Source organism: Oncorhynchus keta, chromosome 23 (assembly GCF_023373465.1).
Source record: "Oncorhynchus keta strain PuntledgeMale-10-30-2019 chromosome 23, Oket_V2, whole genome shotgun sequence".
Taxonomy (NCBI): domain Eukaryota; kingdom Metazoa; phylum Chordata; class Actinopteri; order Salmoniformes; family Salmonidae; genus Oncorhynchus; species Oncorhynchus keta.
The window spans coordinates 37,227,301-37,248,468 of record NC_068443.1 but is presented as its reverse complement, the minus strand read 5'-3'; the positions used below and the strand labels follow the sequence as shown (position 1 = coordinate 37,248,468).

Genomic DNA, 21,168 nt, shown 5'->3' with positions numbered 1-21,168 from the left:
CGATGGAGTGACCTATGCAGGGATGGTGTTACATCCACATTGAACTCCAGATACAGACTGATCCAGTTTAATTTCCTCCATCAGCTCTATATCACCCCATCTAGACTGCACAAGTTCAACCCTGATATCTCCTCCCTATGTTTTAGATGTGGCTCAGATGAAGGAACATTCCTCCATTCCACTTGGCAGTGTTCTAAACTACACGGTTTCTGACAGGGGGTATGCGATACCATATCCTCAATTCACGGGGTTGCATTCCCTTCAGATCCGGAGGTCTGTCTACTGGGCAACTTTACTAACAACAATCTTAGGCAAAGCCATACTATAAAGCTAACATAAATATTGCTAGCGATTGCCAAGAAATGTATTGCCTTGAAATGGAAATTGGATTCCTCCCTGCCAGTTGCAATGTGGCTATCGGAAGTTAATAGCTGTATCCCACTGGAGAAAATCACTTACTGCTTGAGGAATAAGTTAAAGACATTTTACAGAATTTGGCAACCTTTTATTGACTATAACGAGAATCTCCCTCCACATCACATTGATTGAATCTCTATATAATCTTCACATACTGTTTCACACATAATGTATAATATGTGACCATATGATCCAATGTCTCATTATAAATAAATAAAATATTGTATGTTTGTATTTATCTATATATATTTTTTAAATTACGCTCGTCTGTTACTGTCGCTTCGTCCTATTGTTGTCTAACATGTTTTCACTTTTATTTTATTTTGAATGTTCTTAATTGGAAAATGCAAAAAAAAAAAAAATGTTGACCAGTAGTGTATGCGTCAAACTGTATGTAAAGGCTTGACCGAAATGGTAGCAGAAGGTGAATGTTGAACTTTTGTTGCACACATATCTACATGATGCTGCGTAAAAACACAATAGGTGTGATCAAGGCATTATACCTCAGTGGCCAAGTCCCCAACAACCTGGATGCTCCGGATTTCAGAGGAATTGGAAAGAGAGCCTGTGACGAGACTTCTGCTTAACAAGGCTCATCACTAGTTACCACAGCCACAACGTCATAAACCCCGCCTATTTTTTAAAAATGTATCTTCTTAAAATTGTATTTTAAACCTAACCCTAACCTTAACCACACTGCTAAAATGACCCTAATCTTAAATTAAGACCTTAAAGCAACCCACAATGTTTTTACATTTCTACTACGTAGCTGGACTTGACTTTGTGGCTGTGATAACTACTGTAAACCGGTAGAAAGACGCTCCATCTTAACTCTTCCACTACATTTACTGGATTGGTTGAATAGTGCCTCAGGTTGCTCAGCAAGCGTAACAGTATTGATTGGTCCACCAGTCTGCCAGTCATTGTCTAGCTCTACTATCACGCAAGTGACGCCCTAGTTTCTGCAGGTGCAACACTGGGTACTACTGCAACGGAGCTACAGATAAAACAGACAATTCACGGTAAGCCGCAACCTGTATCGTCTGGCGAGGCATTTAAACAAATAACAGTAGCACCAAAAAGTGTTTGAATATTTTGGCAGAAGTAAATCAAATAATGGAGAGGGCAAATGTAGTCGCAAAATAAGGAAGAGTAACCTTCATTTGACATATAGACAAGGATGCTTCGCTAGCATCAATAATAGACTAGTATGCTAGCTAAACCTAATTGCAGGGAGACATGTATTTTCTGGTGAACTAATGTTTATGCTGTCAATGTGGCTCTTTAAAACGAAGAACAGCGACATTGTGTCATTAAAGCAACAGTCATTTTGATTGACCGTGAGCAGCTATTATTGGGTAGAAGTGTTTTATTTGTTTTCTTCTGATTGAGTTGTGGCGAGCCCCTGTACCCTTTATCTATAGCTTGTGGACCGAGCTAGGAAACAGTGGTGACCCAAAGGGATGGTCTTAGCCTAATTGATCTCCCTGTGACCAAGACGCCTAACCCATGCAAATGCAATTAGCTACCAACATACGTTGACTATAGCAAATGTCAAGTTAAACCGCCTGATGTAACTGCATGTCCATTCAATGTTAGACATGCGCTAAAATCTATTCTCAAGACACCCAGCCATAGCTTGTTAGTCAGTTTAGCCAATGATTGCCTAAGCCGCAACGTTTCCGCCTTGTTGATCTTGGTCGGGTGCGTTGGCAAAGACAGGAGTGCCATAGACGATTTTAGTGTCTGAAATGTCCAAGCAATGTAAAGCAGTAACTATATACGTTCATCAATAACAACATGTTTTTTAAATTGAATATTGAATTGCTAAACTGTGAATAATAAAAAGATTATCGCAGTGTCGTTTATTTCTGGTTAAACGTTATAAGCGCACTATAATATGCAGCGGCAGACTATAGCACCCCAGGGCACGACATGGGACGCTCACTTTACTGTTTTCCCCTATGTTGTTGAAGATGGAGGGGGGAATTGAATAATGTGCAATACACATTCCTTTAGAAATACCCTACATTTGGGAAGAGATGCTAAGGAAATTTCCACCTCCCCAAGGTGGGGTTATGGACATGTTATTTTTTTGGGGGGGTGTAAATCTGTTTTGATCCTGTGCTTTAGTGGAAAGATGTCTTTTGAAAGTAGGTTAGCTGATTAAACTCAACTCCACGATTTACAATGGGGTTGAGTGGCGACTAGTGTGGGCGGGCTGCAGCGCTGTAGTCACACAATTGTTTTTAATCAAAAACGACTGATTACAGCACCCAAAGAATAGCCTGCAATAGCCCCCACAGATTTATTCTAAACTGTATTCAATTGTTTCTCTCAATCCACACACACTGCCCCATAATGACAAACTGTTTTTTAGACATATTGCAAAAATAACAATTAAATATGAAAGCTGGTGGTTCCTTTTAACATGAGTCTTCAATATTCCCAGGTAAGAAGTTTTAGGTTGTAGTTATTATAGGAATTATAGGACTATTTCTCTCTATACCATTTGTATTTCATTAAGCTTTGACTATTGGATATTCTTATAGGCACTTTAGTATTGCCTGTGTAACAGTATAGCTTCCATCCCTCTCCTCGCCCCTACCTGGGCTCGAACCAGGAACACATCGACAACAGCCACCCTCGAAGCAGCGTTACCCATGCAGAGCAAGGTGAACAACCACTCCAAGTCTCAGAGGGAGTGACGTTTGAAAAGCTATTAGCGCGCACCCTGCTAACTAGCTAGCCACTTCACATTGGTTACACCAGCCTAATCTAGGGAGTTGATAGGCTTGAAGTTATAAACAGCGCAATGCTTGAAGCATTGCGAAGAGCTGCTGTCAAATGAATGCTTACGAGCCTGCTGGTGCCTACCACCGCCCAGTCAGACTGCTCTGTCGAATCCGGGAACTATCATCTCGAAAACAAGACGTTTTTTCTTTAATTGAAATACTGAACCGTTCCGTATTTTATCTAACGGGTGGTATCCTTAAGTCTAAATATTCCTGTTACATTGCACAACCTTAATTCTGGCAAATTAGGCAGCCCAAACTGTTGCATATACCCTGACTCTGCGTGCAATGAATGCAAGAGAAGTGACACAATTTCACCTGGTTAATATTGCCTGCTAACCTGGATTTATTTTAGCTAAATATGCAGGTTTAAAAATATATACTTCTGTGTATTGATTTTAAGAAAGGCATTAATGTTTATGGTTAGGTACACATTGGAGCAATTGACAGTCCTTTTTCGCGAATACGCACCGCATCGATTATATGCAACGCAGGACACGCTAGATAAACTAGTAATATCATCAACCATGTGTAGTTAACTAGTGATTATGATTGATTTATTGTTTTTTTATAAGATAAGTTTAATGCTAGCTAGCAACTTACCTTGGCTTACTGCATTCGTGTAACAGGCAGGCTCCTCGTGGAGTGCAATGTAAATCAGGTGGTTAGAGCGTTGGACTAGTTAATTGTAAGGTTGCAAGATTGAATCCCCAAGCAGTCAATGTAAAAAAATCTGTCGTTCTGTCCCTGAACAAGGCAGTTAACCCACCATTTCTAGGCAGTCATTGAAAATAAGAATGTGTCCTTCACATATTTGCCTCGTTAAATAGATTAAATTAAGGTGTAATAATGTAAAAAATCGTCCAAGAATAAAGATTTCCGACTGATTGAAATTGGCCCTAATTAATCGGTCGACCTCTAGTTAATACATTTTTTACGTAGTTATTACACATTTATTACACTATCACTCGTATTTGATATGTCACAATGATTCATCTGATTCAATGATTCATCTCAGTATGAAATATAAATAGATTTGGTTGTGTGGTATTAACTTGCATTGGGTCTGAATGTATGAAATGGCCCTGTGGAAATGCCATCATCTTGTTCTGCACTGTGTGTGTATGCAATGATGCTGGTAAGTTGCACCTACATTGCTGGTCATAAAAAAAGCTAGCTAGCTCATGGATGCAAACAATGTTCTTCCCCATGTTCTTCCCCAAAAACATAGCCGATCAGTTAGTTAGAGAGAGAGAGAGAGAGAATAATATACACTTAAATTCACACAGGACACCGGATAAGACAGGAGAAATACTCCAGATATAACAAACTGACCCTAGCCCCCCGACACATAAACTATTGCAGAATAATTACTAGAGGCTGAGACTGGAGGGGTCAAGACTAGAGGTCGACCGATTAATCGGAATGGCTGATTAATTAGGGCCGATTTCAAGTTTTCATAACCGCCTGGCTCATTGCGAACTAATTTGCCAGAATCTTACGTAATTATGACATAACATTGAAGGTTGTGCAATGTAACAGTAATATTTAGACTTAGGGATGCCATCCGTTAGATAACATACCGAACGGTTCCGTATTTCACTGAAAGAAGAAACGTTTTGTTTTCGAAATGATAGTTTCCCAATTCGACCATATTAATGACCTACGGCTCGTATTTCTGTGTGTTATTATGTTATAATTAAGTCTATGATTTGATAGAGCAGTCTGACTGAGCGATGGCAGGCTCGTAAAGCATTCAGTCAAACAGCACTTTTGTGCATTTTGCCAGCAGCTCTTCGCAATGCTTCAAGCATTGAGCTGTTTGACTTCAAGCCTATCAACTCCCAAGATTAGCCCGGTGTAACCGATGTGAAATGGCTAGCTAGGTAGCGGGTTGCGCGCTAATAGCGTTTCAAACGTCACTCGCTCTGAGACTTTGAGTAGTTGTTCCCCTTGCTCTGCAAGGGCCGTGGCTTTTGTGGAGCGATGGGTAACGCTGCTTCGAGGGTGGCTGTTGTCGATGTGTTCCTGGTTCGAGCCCAGGTAGGGGCGAGGAGAGGGATGGAAGCTATACTGTTACACTGGCAATACTAAAGTGCCTATAAGAACATCTAATAGTCAAAGCTTAATGAAATACAAATGGTATAGAGAGAAATAGTTCTATAATTCCTATAATAACTACAACCTAAAACGTCTTACCTGGGAATATTGAAGACTCATGTTAAAAGGAACCACCAGCTTTCATATGTTCTCATGTTCTGAACAAGGAACTTAAACGTTAGCTTTCTTACATGGCACATATTGCACTTTTACTTTCTTCTCCAACACTTTGTTTTTGCATTATTTAAACCAAATTGAACATGTTTAATTATTTATTTGAGGCTAAATTTATATTATTGATGTATTATATTAAGTTAAAATAAGTGTTAATTCAGTATTGTTGTAATTGTCATTATTACAAATACATTTAAAAAAATTGTCCGATTAATCGGTGTCTGCTTTTTTTGGCCCTCCAATAATCGGCATCGGCATCGGTATCAGCGTTGAAAAATCATAATCGGTCAACCTCTAGTCAGGAGACACTGTGGCTCCGTCCGACTATACCCCCGGATAGGGCCAAACAGGCAGGATATAACCCCACCCACTTTGCCAAAGCTCAGCCCCCAAACCACTAGAGGGATATCTTCAACCACCAACTTACTACCCTGAACAAAGGCAGAGTATAGCCCAAGAAGATCTCCCCCACGGCACGAAACCGAGGGGGGCGCCAACCTGGACAGGAAGATCATGTCAGAGACTCAACCCACTCAAGTGACGCACCCCTCCCAGGGATGGCATGGAAGAGCACCAGTAAGCCAGTGACTCAGCCCCATAATAGGGTTAGAGGCAGAGAATCCCAGTGGAGAGAGGGGAACCGGCCAGGCAGAGACAGCAAGTGTGGTTCGTCGCTCCAGTACCTTTCCGTTCACCTTCACACCCATGGGCCAGACTACACTCAATCATAGGACCAACTGAAGAGATGAGTCTTCAATAAAGACTTAAAGGTTGAGACCGAGTCTGCGCCTCACATGGATAGGCAGACCATTCCATAAAAATGTAGCTCTATAGGAGAAGGCCCCTGCCTCCAGCTGTTTGCTTAGATGTTCTCGGGACAGTAAGGAGGCCTGCGTCTTGTGACCGTAGTGTACGTGTAAGTATGTATGACAGGACCAAATCGGGAAGATGAGATAGATAGGAGCAAGCCCATGTAATGCTTTGTAGGTTAGCAGTAAAACCCAGCCCTAGTCTTACCAGGAAGCCAGTGTAGAGGCTAGCATTGGAGTAATGTGATCAGAAGATAGCCCTATTTGGTAAAAGACCAAGTCCATCATATGGCCAGAACAGCTCATATAAGCAAAGAGAAACGACAGTCCATCATTACTTTAAGACATGAAGGTCAGTCAATATGGAAAATGTATATCTTTATATCTTTAGAGTTTAAGTCGGGAGATAGTAACTTGTTAAACAACTTTTCCCATGGCGCCCCAAATTCCTAATGAGTTGATTGTACGTAACCTTGAGGAACTCCGAAATTTACATTTGATTTACATGAATTTAATCGAGTAACATTTAAACATAGTTAGTTGATAAAATAAGTAAGTCATCAGATTAACTCTGATTAACCCCGCCAAATTCAAAATACAAAACCGTAATATTAAACATTCATGAAAATACAAGTGTCCTACATCATTTAAAAGCTTAACATCTTGTTACTCCAGCCGCTTTGTCAGATTTCAAAAAGGCTTTACGGCGAAAGTATACCATGCGATTATCTGAGGACAGCGCCCCGCGTACAAAAGCATAACAAACATTTTCCAAACAAGCAGAGGCGTCACACAAGTCAGAAATAGCGATAAAATAAATCACTTACCTTTGAAGATCTGTCTCTGTTTGCAATCCCAAGGGTCCCAGCTTCACATCAAATGATTGTTTGGTTCTATAAAGTCCTTCTTTATGTCCCAAAAAAGTCAGTTTAGTTGGCGCTTGATTCAGTAATCCACCTCTTTCCCTCGTTCAAAATGCATACAAAGGAATCCCAAAAGTTACCAATGAACTTCGTCCAAACAAAGTCAAACAACGTTTCTAATCAATCCTCTGGTATCCTAATATGTAAATAAACGATCAAATTTAAGACGGGGGGGGAATAGTATGTTCATTACCGGAGATAAATAACGAAGTGCGCGCCCTCATCCATGCGCGCCAAAATACTGCAGTCAAAATGGGAGCCACCTAGAAAAACTACAAATTCTAGCTAATTTTTCAAAAACCAAGCCTGAAACTATTTCTAAAGACTTGTGGAAGCCCTAGGCTCCATCAATTCCATTTATTTTCCCAATAATAAGGATTAGAATGGGCAGACACCTCAAAAAAAATAACATCTGGATGGATTCTCCTCAGGACTTCGCCTGCCATATCAGTTCTGTTATACTCACAGACATTATTTTAACAGTTTTAGAAACTTCAGAGTGTTTTCTATCCAATGCTACCGATTACATGCATATCCTAGCTTCTGGGCCTGAGTAATAGGCAGTTTACTTTGGGCACGTCAGTCATCTGAATTTCCAAGTACTGCCCCCGGCCCTCAAAAAGTTAATGATAGTCACGTCACGACAATGCGTAGGCACAAATCTGTGCGGAAAACCATGCGTGGGATCACAAACTGAGTACCACCACCACAGTTTTTCCACAGCTAGAGGTCCTGCACCTCTTACTCCTCGATCACACCGACAGCGTCATTGAGCAAAATAGTACGAGGCATCATCTGGATATGTGTGCAACCAAAGTTTAACATTTACCTTCTGCTACCATTTCTGTCAAACCGTCTACGAATACAGTTTGACATACGTTCGATAAATCCAACGTATGCACCACACAGAACGCACTACAACTGCCTCTGCGATGCTGCAAGGAAAGCTCAGCATTCCATTGGAAAGGAATTAACTTCTGGTGTACCAAAATGAAATAACGCTAACGGTGTGATCGAGGCGTTTTATAGAGTATTAGCGCAAAAATATTGCAGAGTTCTTGCACCTAAAGGTAAACAGTACCGGCACTTTAAAATGAGTAGCGGCACCTATTTCAGTCCAAGTCAATAATTTAGTAAAAGGTTTTACGGCTCATTGAACATAGTCAACATCAATCAGTATGATCTAATGTACTGCAGTTTTGACATAGTTATCTGTCCCTTTCCCAGCAGTAAACTTCTCATTCTATTGGCCACTGCTGTTGAAATATTTCAAAACTAGTTTGATGCCAGAAACATGTTGACTTTTATTAAAACTATACTTTTTTATTAAACTATTTTTCATAAAGTGGAATACTGGTGACATGAGTGATAATAATTTGGTCGGTCAGTCTACTTAACTGCACTATATAAATGAGTCATCCCGCAGTGTTTGTCATTATACCCTGATGAAGACCGCTTATCTGTTGAAACGTTGGACAAAAATATTTTTGCATCTGAGCTCCTAGAGTGTGCGGCTCTCCTTTTATTTTTTAAAAGTGTTCCACTCCGCTAGCCAGCCTAAAGAGGTGTGCGTTTCTTTCACCTCTAGATCAGTCTACTTAACTGCACATTTCCACCATGGATTTCTGTCATGTTGAATGAAGACATTAATACTTTTGTGTCATCCATCCTCTGCAAATTAAAGGGCCCAGGGGGCTCAGTTGGTTCATGTTCTTTCAATCGCATTAATCACTCTACTCCCACTGTCTTTCGCTAGCAAACTTACATCATTGTATTGACTGGGTCCAGCCAGCTAGTGAACTTGCAACATTGTTTCAACTGGGCCCTTCAGTTTCCTGGGACAGCTGTATTTGCCTCCTGCATATCAAATCAAATGTATGTATATAGCCCTTCGTACATCAGCTGATATCTCAAAGTGCTGTACAGAAACCCAGCCTAAAACCCCAAACAGCAAGCAATGCAGGTGTAGAAGCACGGTGGCTAGGAAAAACTCCCTAGAAAGGCCAAAACCTAGGAAGAAACCAGGCTATGTGGGGTGGCCAGTCCTCTTCTGGCTGTGCCAGGTGGAGATTATAACAGAACATGGCCAAGATGTTCAAATGTTCATAAATGACCAGCATGGTCCAATAATAATATGGCAGAACAGTTGAAACTGGAGCAGCAGCACGGCCAGGTGGACTGGGGACAGCAAGGAGTCATCATGTCAGGTAGTCCTGAGGCATGGTCCTAGGGCTCAGGTCCTCCGAGAGAGAAAGAAAGAGAGAATTAGAGAGAGCACACTTAAATTCACACAGGACACCGAATAGGACAGGAGAAGTACTCCAGATATAACAAACTGACCCTAGCCCCCCGACACAAACTACTGCAGCATAAATACTGGAGGCTGAGACAGACCCTTTTCAGGTCTCCCAGCTTTCCTTTTGACAAAGTAGGTCAATTTGTCAGCAAGACGCATTAATTAACTTGGGCTACAAGAGTGTAGGCCTAATGACAGTCACCGAATGTCATTACAGTTTTTGGTGTTTTGTAACCGAGAGCGGTAGATATGTATAGGAGTAAGGTGACTAGGCATCAGGATATGATAAACAGAGTAGCAGCAGTGTGTATGGAGTCAGTATAAATGTGTGTGCATTAGGCTTGGGCGGTATGTCGTTTACTGAGTTATTTGGAAATAGCCATGGGATGATTTTTCACTACCTTCAATACCATTTGAAACTCTTTCTTTGAAGTATTTCAATAAATTGTAATATTTGTAGCTACTTTTTAAAGTAATAAATACCTGCAGTCAACATTATTTCACATTAGGAAGCTTACCGTAGTTCCCCAGAACAGTTGAGACAATCATGTGTTTGTTTGTAAATGGCACAACGGGAGAAAGCAGGAGCAGGTCCAGCTGTGTATAGACTGGGGTCGTGTTTTGTAATGCAAGTAAATGGTTTTTCTTTTTCTTCAATAGAGTAATCAGGGACGTGCAACTATAGTGTAGTGCAACACATTCGTGAGAAAATAGCTTAATTTTGATGACGAGAAGTGCAACACTATTTGGCTTGCAGCCACACAAGTGGGCTGAAAATGAGCTTACAATGAAAAAGCCTGGTCTTTTTAAAAAAAACTATGCATGGCCATCAGATTTCTAATGTGTATTATAAAAAGAATGTAGCCAGCTACATTTCCTAAGGTTTTGCTTAAATGTAATCTTGCATTTTTACCGGAGAAAAGTAGCTACACATCAGTCAGCGCTGTCTGCTGATAGAAAGCCCGTAAGGGGAATTCTCAGTGGAGAAGTGCAGCTGAAGCACTAAATGTGTCTTGATGTCGAGCAGAAATGACAATAAGAAGCATTTCAGATCTGCATTTACAAAACGCAGAAAGATACAACGCATAGGAAATATCTTCCTTTCCTGTAAGAAAAATGCAGAATTATGCATTAATCCAACCAATACATTTGACTTGCTGGTTAATCGAAGTAAGTGGCTGAATTAAGGTGACATATTGCTCTCTGTCATGTTTGAGATGTCTAAAACCCTTTTGGATGAGTTAGTGGCAGCTGTACAAATATCTAGATTTCCTTGTTTTTTTTCTCCTCTCACTTCTCGGCTGTTTTCTCTCTTCTCTTCTTAGAGCAGAGCAGGCCTGTTGCCCTAGCGACTTAAAATGTACACACAGACACCACGTGTGCACATGCTACTTCAGAGACGGTACTGTTCTTCCTTCAGACGATCATGCGTCAACTTTGTTCATTTGCACAGTTTCTCTCATTCACATTTGCTTATCCAAACTCACCAAAAATGACATTCGGTAGCTCCTAACTATATATGTATGACTTTATGAGCTGGATTACCTGTCTTTGCAATTAGTTTATTTTTGTTTGCGCTCGTTAGCATATTTAGCAAGCAGCCTCCATGGAAATCCCCTATTGTGCTTTTTTTTTGTTAACATTCTGGTAATAGACGCCCAATGGGCTTTTTTTTTGCATTTTTGGCGCCCCCTTGTGTACTAAACCAGTAATACTGTATATTCCGGTATGATTATATGAAAATCTGGATACCACCCAACCCATGTGTGTGTGTGTGTGTGTGTGTGTGTTGGCGTGTCAGTGTGCATAGACAGTGCAAAAATAAAATACAAGGAGCAACTCTGATAGTCCATGTTGCCATTTTGTTAGCTATTTAGCAGTCTTATGGCTTGGGGATAGAAGCTGTTCAGGAGCCTGTTGGTGTCAGACTTGATGCATGTTCGGAAGCCGATAGAACAGTCTATGGCTTAGGTGGCTGGAGTCTTTAACCATTTTCCGGGCCTTAAGGTGAAGTTACCTTTTTATATTAGGCATATAAAATATAAATAGCTCCAATACACACATTCCCATACAAAAGGTGCAGAGAGATGCAGTCTATAAGCTTCATGGCTCCTACAGCGGGCTCAAAATGCACTGTTTGAAAACTAATTATTTTGTAGTGGACCAACGTGCGCAGGTCTACTAAGTGATTTGTTTGACAATTGGAAGAGAACCTCTAGGCAGGTTGTGTTCATGCCACATTAATAGGTAATGTATATTTACCATTAAAATTCATGTTTTTACTATTAGTCCCATTTAAAAAATATATATATAATTATAATCACAAACTGAAAGTCCTGGGAAAGAGATTTAGACCCCAAATGTCCCGGTGTGATTTGCGCTCTGCTTTTCTCCCTTCAAAGATGGCCTCAGCAACAGCCACCTATGGACAGAAGGAGTCCTCCGACCAGAACTTCGACTACATGTTCAAGATCCTGATCATTGGCAACAGCAGTGTGGGTAAAACCTCCTTCCTGTTTCGCTATGCTGATGACTCCTTCACGCCGGCTTTCGTCAGCACAGTGGGCATCGACTTCAAGGTGAAGACCATCTACAGGAACGACAAAAGGATAAAGCTGCAGATATGGGTGAGACAAATGTTAACCACAAATGAGGTCATGTTTGTTATTTGGAGTGTTCTGGCTTTAAAGGTCCAATGCAACTGTTTTTATCTCAATATCAAATACTTTCTGGGTAACAATGAAGTACTTTACTGTGATTGTTTTCAATTAAAATGGTTTAAAAAAAGAAACAAACACAGCTTCTTAGCAAAGAGCAATTTCTCAAGCAAGAATTTTGCTTGAAGTGTCTAAAAGTGAGGAGAGAAACTGAAAACGACCTGTTATTGGCAGAGCGGTTTGGAACCATGATGTCACAAGGCAGGCCAAAACTCCATCCCACCAACACAGGCTGACATTTCAGGCAGTCTTTTGAAACAGCTCTTACACTAAAAGAGCAGTATCATACTTTTCACAATTTCACATTATTTCTAACTTCATAGTGTGAATATATATATAGTTAAAAGTTTGGACACACTTACTCATGCAAGGGTTTTTCTTTATTTGTATATAATAGTAAAGACATCAAAGCTATGAAATAACACATGTATTAATCAAAAAAAGTGTTAAACAAATTTAAATATAGTTTTAGATTCCTCAAAGTAGCCAATCAATCAAATGTATTTATAAAGCTGTCTCTCGAGAGTTGAAAACAGCAGGTCTGGGACAGGTAGCATATCTGGTAAACAGGTCAGGGTTCCATAGCCGCAGGCAGAACAGTTGAAACTGGAGCAGCAGCACGACCAGGTGGACTGGGGACAGCAAGGAGTCATCAGGCCAGGTAGTCCTGAGGCATGGTCCTAGGGCTCAGGTTCTCTGAGAAAGAGCGCGCGAGAGAATTAGAGAGCATACTTAAATTCACACAGGACACCGGATAAGACAGGAGAAATACTCCAGATAAGACTGACCCTAGCCCCCCGACACAAACTATTGCAGCATAAATACTGGAGGCTGAGACAGAAGGGGTTGGGAGACACTGTGGTCCCGCCCGACGATACTCCCGAACAGGGACAAACAGCCACCCTTTGCCTTGATGACAACTTTGCCCACTCTTGGCATTCTCTCAATCAGCTTCACCTGGAATGCTTTTCCAACAGTCTTGAAGGAGTTCCCACATACACTTGTTGGCTGCTTTTCCTTGACTCTGTGGTCCAACTCATCCAAAACCATCTCAATTGGGTTAAGGTCAGGTGATTGTGGAGGCCAGGTCATCTGATGCAGTACTCCATCACTCTCCTTGGTCAAATAGCCCTTACACAGCCTGGAGGTGTGTTGGGTCATTGTCCTGTTGAAAAACAAATGATAGTCCCACTAAGAGCAAACCAGATGGGATGGCATATCACTGCAGAATGTGTGGTATCACTGCAGAATGTGTTGTAGCCATGCAGGTTAAGTGTGCCTTGAATTATAAATAAATCAGACTGTCACCAGCAAAGCACCCCTACACCATCACACCACCTCCATGCTTCATGGTGGGAACCACACATGCGGAGATCATCCGTTCACCTACTCTGCGTCTCACAAAGACACTGCGGTTGGGACCAAAAATCTCAAATTTAAGCTCATCAGACCAAAGGACAGATTTCCACCTGTCTAATGTCCATTGCTTGTGTTTCTTGGCCAAAGCTGGTCTTTTCTTCTTATTGGTGTCCTTTAGTAGTGGTTTCTTTGCAGCAATTTGACCACGAAGGCCTGATTCACGCAGTCTCCTCTGAACGGTTAATGTTGAGATGTGTCTGTTACTTGAATTCTGAAGCATTTATTTGGGATGCAATTTCTGAGGCTTGTAACTCGAATGAACTTATCCTCTGCAGCAGAGGTAACTCTGGGTCTTCCTTTCCTGTGGCTGTCCTCATGAGAGCCAGCTTCATTGTAGTGCTTGATGGTTTTTGCGACTGCACTTGAAGAAACTTTCAAAGTTCTTGAAATTTTCCATATTGACTGACCTTCGTGTCTTAAAATAATGATGGATGATCGCTTCTCTTTACTTATTTGAGCTGTTCTTGCCATAATATGGGCTTGGTCTTTTACTAAATAGGGCTATTTTCTGTATACCACCACTACCTTGTCACAACACAACTGATTGGCTCAAACGCATTAAGAAGGAAAGATATTTCACTTTTAACAAGGCACACCTGTTAATTGAAATGCATTCCAGGTGACTACCTCATGAAGCTGGTTGAGGGAATGCCAAGAGTGTGCAAATCTGTCATCAAGGCAAAGGGTGACTACTTTGAAGAATCTAAAATCTCAAATCTATTTTGTTTTGTTTTACTTTTTTGCTTACTATATGATTCCATACATGTTTTTTCATGGTTTTGATGTCTTCACTATTATTCTACAGTGTAGAAAATAGTAAAAATAAAGAACCCTCGAATGAGTAGGTGTGTCCAAACTTTTGACTGGTGCTGTATATAACACAGAACAATCTGGGTTTTGACTGCACTGGGGATTGCTCCCCCAAATGACAAATGTATCTCATCTTATGGATACATAGTCTCCTGGTTTCAATGAAAAACTAACATTGACAGATTTAACCACAGTGGTAAGTAATCGCCAACCCTGGCCTTGGAGAGCAAATGTACAGGCTTTTGTTTCAACCAAGCACTAACACACCCGATCCAAAGAATAACTGCTCGACAAGAGCATGATTAATTGACTCGGGTGTGTTAGTGTTGGACTGGAACAAAAGCTTGCATAACCTGTATGTAGCACACCAGGACCAGGGTTGGTGACTACTGTTTTACCTTATTTTCATATGAATGAGCTCAAAGGTCTTGGCATGCAGGCTAGTTCTCCAAGTTTGATACCAATAGGCTATACAGTAATGGGGGAAAGATGGGAAATATCGCATGACAATAGGCTAGACTCATACTATAATAGTAATATATTCCATTTAGCAGATGCTTTTCCATACGAAAGTTTGGCTTTTTAGGGGGCGAGTTTGTTTAGGATTTTGGCAGACCCCTATGCTTTCATGCACACATCTCCATTAGAGGCCTATGACAGCGGTGCCTGGAGAGGGAAGGGGCGGAGAGGAGCAGTATCTGCAGTATCGGTACACTGGCAGGAGGTTTGTGTCTCTAGTGCCAGTCTCTCTCTCTCTCTCTCTCTCTCTCTCTCTCTCTCTCTCTTCCTCTCTGTCTGTGGCTCCTGTGAGGAATACGTTTAGTTCTGAAGAAGATTGGTTGTGACACCACGTGCGTCATGGTGGGTCGTCTGCATCCACCCCCTTCAGCAGAGTAGACCTCTCTGTCGAACAACACATACAGTACCAGTCAAAAGTTTGGGGACACCTACTCATTCCAAGGTTTTTATTTATTTTTACATTGTAGAATAATAGTGAAGACATAAGGAATCATGTAGTTACCAAAAAAGTGTTAAACAAATCTAAATATATTTTATATGTGAGATTCTTCAAAGTAGCCACCCTTTGCCTTGATGACAGCTTTGCACACTCTTGGCATTCTCTCAACCAGCTACATGAGGTAGTCACCTGGAATGCATTTCAATTAACAGGTGTGGCATATTTAAAAGTTAATTTGTGGAATTTCTTTCCTCAATGCGTTTGACTAAATCAGTTGTACTGTGACATGGTAGGGTTGATATACAGAAGATAGCCCTATTTGGTCAAAGAACAGCTCAAATAAGCAATACACACACTGCTCAGATCTAAGGTGGTGGTAGCTATTCTCATCACAAGACTTTAATAAGGAGGGTACATCCACACCCAATATATAATCTTGGTTTATATGCTGCTTGACGTGTGGAATAAACCAAGATTATATGCTGTCAGTGTGGGTTTACTCTCTTCATATGATCTTGTGAGCACGAACACGTCCCTGTGTCATAAGATAGCTGAAGACCGAAAAAATGAACAGAGATACTGATAAATGTGTGTGGTTTCCTAAATCGCCTTGATTAATTTGCCAAAGCGCCTGCCATTGCTGTCTCTCAAGTGTAGAATCATTTATGGCCTAATGACGCCCATCTATCGCACTGCTATCTCACTGCTTGTTTAAATGTGAAATATGCATAAATTGCTCCGCCATTTCCGGGTTGCTAAAATTCAAATAGTTAGCCTAATTTCAGTTTGTGACAAAACAAGCAATGGATAGTGTAGAGAATCATTGTACCATCTAAACCGTTGTGAAATATATTTTTAATAAACCAAAAACATTGTTTTCCGCTGTTTGAAGCTGGTGTTAAAGACACAAACTAAACTTAAGAATGGGAAGCGTAGAAATATAGCACATAGAACCGATCTACCACTTCTTAAACAAGCTTTCAAGGAGATTGGCAGATTTATAACTCATTTCAATGTGAATGTGGTCGGCTCGCCCTAAAAGTTACATATTTCAGGTATAAAACAGTGTTTTACCCTGATATACTGCACTGCGGCATGTGCTGGCTATAAATTGATACTATAACTAAACTTCTGACATCACATAGAATATTCTGTTGTTAGTATCTTGTCTTTTTTTTAAATCCACAACTACATTGTTATATGCAGCTACAGTGTTTAAACGTGGATGTGGGGTTCAACTTAATGCGTTCTTTTTATATGCTGTAGTACATTGGGATTTGGATTTGCTTTTTCTGCTATTTTTGTGCGTGATTATGTGTGTGTGTAAGATAATGATTCATTGTGTGATATGTGTGTTTCTCCCAGGATACTGCCGGACAGGAGCGCTACAGGACCATCACCACGGCCTACTACAGAGGAGCCATGGGCTTCATCCTCATGTATGACATCACCAACGAGGACTCCTTCAACGCCGTGCAGGACTGGTACGGGACCTGTGTGTGTGAAACAACTGTATGCATGTTTGTCTGTCTGTATCGGTATTTACACGATATACAAAAGTATGTGGACAGCCACGCCCATTGCCGACAGGTTAATCTAATCGAGCACACCGCCATGCAATCTCCATAGACAAACATTGGCAGTAGAATGGCTTTACTGAAGAGCTCAGTGACTTTCAATGTGGCACCGTCATAGGATGCCACCTTTCCAACAAGTCAGTTCTTCAAATTTCTGCCCTGCTAGAACTACCCTGGTCAACTATAAGTTCTGTTATTGTGAAGAGGAAAGATCCTAGTAGCAACCACGGCTCAGCCACGAAGTGGTAGGCCACACAAGCCCACAGAACAGGACCGCCAACTGCTGAAGCAGGTAACGAGTAAAAATCGTCTGTCCTCTGTTGCAACACTCACTGCCGAGTTCCAAACTGGCTCTGGAAGCAACATCCGCACAATAACTGTTCGTCAAGAGCTTCATGAAATGGCTTTCCATGGCCGAGCAGCTGCACACAAGCCAAAGAGGGTATTGCGAATGGTGTCGCAATACCAAGCGTCAGCTGGAGTGGTGTGAAGCTACCTCCATTGGACTCTGGAGCAGTGGAAAAGTGTTCTCTGGCGTGTTGAATCATGTTTCACCACCTGGCCGTCCGTCGGACGAATCTTGGTTTTACTGATGCCAGGAGAACGCTACCTGCCCCAATGCATAGCGTCAAGTTTGGTAGAGGAGGAATAATGGTCTGGGTCTGTTTTTCATGGTTCGGGCATTGCCCCTTAGTTCCAGTGAAGGGAAATCTTAATGCTGCAGCATACAATGACATTCTAGATGATTCTGTGCAATCAACTTTGTGGAAACAGCTTGGGGAAGGCCTTTTCCTGTTTCAGCATGACAATGCCCCCGTGCACAAAGCAAGGTCCATTCAGAAATGGTTTGTCGATCGGTGTGGAAGAACTTTACTGGCCTGCACAGAGCCCTGACCTCAACCCCATCGAACACCTTTGGGATGATTTGGAACACTGACTGTGAGCCAGGCCTAATCACCCAACATTTGTGCCCGACCTCACTAATGCTCTTGTGGCTGAATGGAAGCAAGTCCCCCGCAGCAATGTTCCAACATCTAGTGGAAACCCTTTCCAGAAGAGTGGAGGCTGTTATAGCAGCAGAGGGGGGGAACTAACTCTGTATTAATGCCCATGATTTTGGAATGAGATGTTTGATGAGCAGGTGTCCACGCTTACTTTTTTTTGATCATGTAGTGTATGTTCTGCAAAATGTGAATAATTTGACGACTGGGTGAAACAATGGCAGTACCAGTCAAGCGTCACTTGCTTTGCCCGCTAGGATGAGGGTCAATGCATGGAACTCAATTTTCTTTAGCTGTGATAGGATCCGTAATATAACTACAACAGTTGAATGCGTGTGTGTCAGGTCCACCCAGATCAAGACGTACTCCTGGGACAACGCCCAGGTCCTGCTGGTGGGAAACAAGTGTGACATGGAAGACGAGAGGGTGGTGGCAGCAGACAGGGGCCGGCAGCTCTCTGACCAACTGGGTGAGTTAATTACCCAGTAATATAGTAATAAATCCTGTGTCTTTTCCCTAGAAAATGAGTCATTGTTTTATGTGCCTACTCTGCTGTTACTGTGTACAGCTGAGTAATTACGTTCTGGTTGCCGGAGTAGTTATTGAGCAACTTCACGCCATAAGTACAAGTTAATGTAAAGTGTTGCTCATTACAACAAATACACATCACGTTACATTCAAACGACTCTTAATTAATCAGACATCTGTCTTTCCTCTCCTCTGCAGGCTTTGAGTACTTTGAGTGCAGTGCCAAGGACAACATCAACGTCAAGCAGACGTTTGAGCGGCTGGTGGACATCATCTGTGAGAAGATGTCGGAGAGCTTAGACAACGCCGACCCCGCCGTCACAGGGGCCAAACAGGGGCCCCAGCTCACCGAGCAGCCCGAACGCCCCCACCAGGACTGTGCTTGCTAAACACCCACTACACACGTACCACACACACCTGACCCCTCACACACCACTTCCTGCAGCCTCCTCAGCTGGTGGAAGAGGTCTGTGATGGGTTTGTGTTTTAGATGGAAGAGCCTGGCTGAAAACTCCGTTATTCCATATTTCAGTCCCCCGTCCATCCATAGGTGTTTAGAGTCCAAAGTTCACATTCTGACTCCCCTTACTGCGGCCTCGAACCTGAAGGGATTTCATGTATTTTTTCGAAGGGCCACATTGCTGATTATCTGTTTACTGTTGATAGCTTTGTTTTTGTTTTTTCGATGTCCTCGATTAGCTGGTTAACAATCAAATTCATTTAAGTGGCGTGAGTGAGGTATGTTCTTAAGTCCACATTTTGGATAACAAATATTTTTATGAGATTTGTTTTTTCAAACATATCTGACCAAAATCCCATGCATATCGGTTATCAGTCATGGTCATTTCCTAATATTCTATAATTGCTGGATTTAAGAAAAATATATCCTTTTTTTTTTTTTTTTTAGCAAATCTAGAAAAGTGTCTTTAAGTAGAAGAGTATATATAAATGTTCAACTTCGTAATATAATAAATATGCATTTTAGAATTCAAAAATATATAAACAAATGGTGTAAAATTACAATAATTTAGGGTGTAAAAATATCTGTGCTTTGTGAGAGGTGCATGCTGTTTTTTTTGTTTGTTTTTGTTTTTTACCATGGAACATCTAAAGAGCTGTTGGACACGTCCCGCTGAATCAAACTGGCTTGTTTGTTTCGCTGTTTGGGTCTGTTGTGAACAACAGTTGAAAATGTAGCTTCTTATTCCTTGTCAGTGTGCATCACTGCTATTCTACAGCACAATCGCCTCTTATTCATGTGTATAACACGAGCACACACACACAGTAAGGACAACACTGGGCTACTGCACCCATATACTACAACACTGACCAATGTTAACATCACATTCCAATCTCTTTCCCATAGTCCGTTTGACTTTTTTATTGATTTTTTAAAATTGATTTTTTTGTTTTGTTTTTGCATGTTCAACGTCATGTTTGTGTGATTTTGGTCTGTTTCAGTGTAGAGATAATTGCTTGTTGGTATATACATGAGGATAACGTAATAATAATAATAATAATATAATATATTATATTATTATTATTATTTATAACGTAGTCAATGAAATGCACTGAGGCACATGAAGGTATTTGGTCAGTTATGCCACGACCATCTATATTTACACACAGTATTATGTCTTATTTTTTAGATGAGGTTCTTCATAGATTGTTTGCGGGCTGCGCTCTATCACAGTTGGAAAAAAGACTTATCAGTATTGTGTGGGGTGGTTGGTTTAAACCAGGCTGTCCTTTTTGAGATTGAATTGGGTTGACATACTCCTGCCCGAAAACACTTACATTCCACTGTATGTTCTCCTGATTATGTACAAGCTGTTTCAAGGAACTACTTTTACTTCCATTTTCCATGTTTCTAAACCAACTGAACCTTTTAGGGTGGGTGTAGTACCAGTGTGAATACTGTATTACTCTCAGAGAAATACTGTGTCATTGGCCAGCCTGGTTCTCCAATATTAACTACCAACAAACCTGCTAAAGGTCATGTCTGTTACAAATACTGTTTGTGTTTAGTCTTAAGGCAGCTTTGCTTTAATGTTTTTTCCAAAGACGTCCCAATTAGACTACCAAGCCAAAAATGACACCCACTGGGACAAGACTTGTTTGACATGTTTTTGGAGCTATACTGAGTTTTGGAGCTGCACTGAGTTAAAGTTTTCAAAAAGGGAGAAGTGTGTAAAGTATAATCAGTACTTTATTTAACTTAGCAAGTCAGTTAATAAAAAAATATTATTTACAATGACGGCCTACCGGGCCGGGGAAAAGTGGGTTAACTGCCCTTTTCAGGGGCAGAACGACAGATTTTTACCTTGTCAGCTCGGGGATTCGATTATTGGCCCAGCTCGGGATTTGGTTACACGCCCAACGCTCTAGCCACTCGGCAACCTGCCGCCCCTAATCACTTCCTATTAAACAACTTTAGTTTTCTTTGTTGATTTTGTGTTTTGCTGTAAACTTGCCTCTGACTTAGGTATGTGTCCAATTCAGCTTTCTTAGCTCTCCGCCCTTCCTTCCCCCTGTAAATAAGCATTTTTTTGTTGGGTTTTAGTCTTGAATTGTGCTGTAATACTGTAACTCCAGGTTTGCTAAAACTAAGGAATTAATAAACAAAATATAAAAGCAGTATTTG

At 41.1% G+C, this 21,168-nt stretch overlaps 1 protein-coding gene across 1 annotated transcript; it reads left to right on the top strand.

Moving 5' to 3' along the window:
- The first annotated feature begins 1,270 nt into the window (after nucleotides 1-1,270).
- On the top strand, nucleotides 1,271-21,162 carry LOC118402282 (ras-related protein Rab-3A-like). The gene is made up of 5 exons (XM_035800343.2): nucleotides 1,271-1,439; nucleotides 11,917-12,141; nucleotides 16,784-16,902; nucleotides 18,341-18,465; nucleotides 18,723-21,162. The coding sequence occupies exons 2-5, from the start codon at nucleotides 11,917-11,919 to the stop codon at nucleotides 18,911-18,913; spliced, it is 660 nt and encodes a 219-aa protein (XP_035656236.1). The 5' UTR covers nucleotides 1,271-1,439; the 3' UTR covers nucleotides 18,914-21,162.
- The last annotated feature ends 6 nt before the right edge of the window (nucleotides 21,163-21,168 follow it).

Coding starts and splice junctions, on each gene's coding strand:
- LOC118402282 (XM_035800343.2), top strand. CDS start 11,917: ATGGCCTCAGCAACAGCCACCTATGGACAGAAGGAGTCCTCCGACCAG. Junction 12,142..16,783: donor GGATAAAGCTGCAGATATGG/GTGAGACAAATG, acceptor TGTTTCTCCCAG/GATACTGCCGGACAGGAGCG. Junction 16,903..18,340: donor TTCAACGCCGTGCAGGACTG/GTACGGGACCTG, acceptor CGTGTGTGTCAG/GTCCACCCAGATCAAGACGT.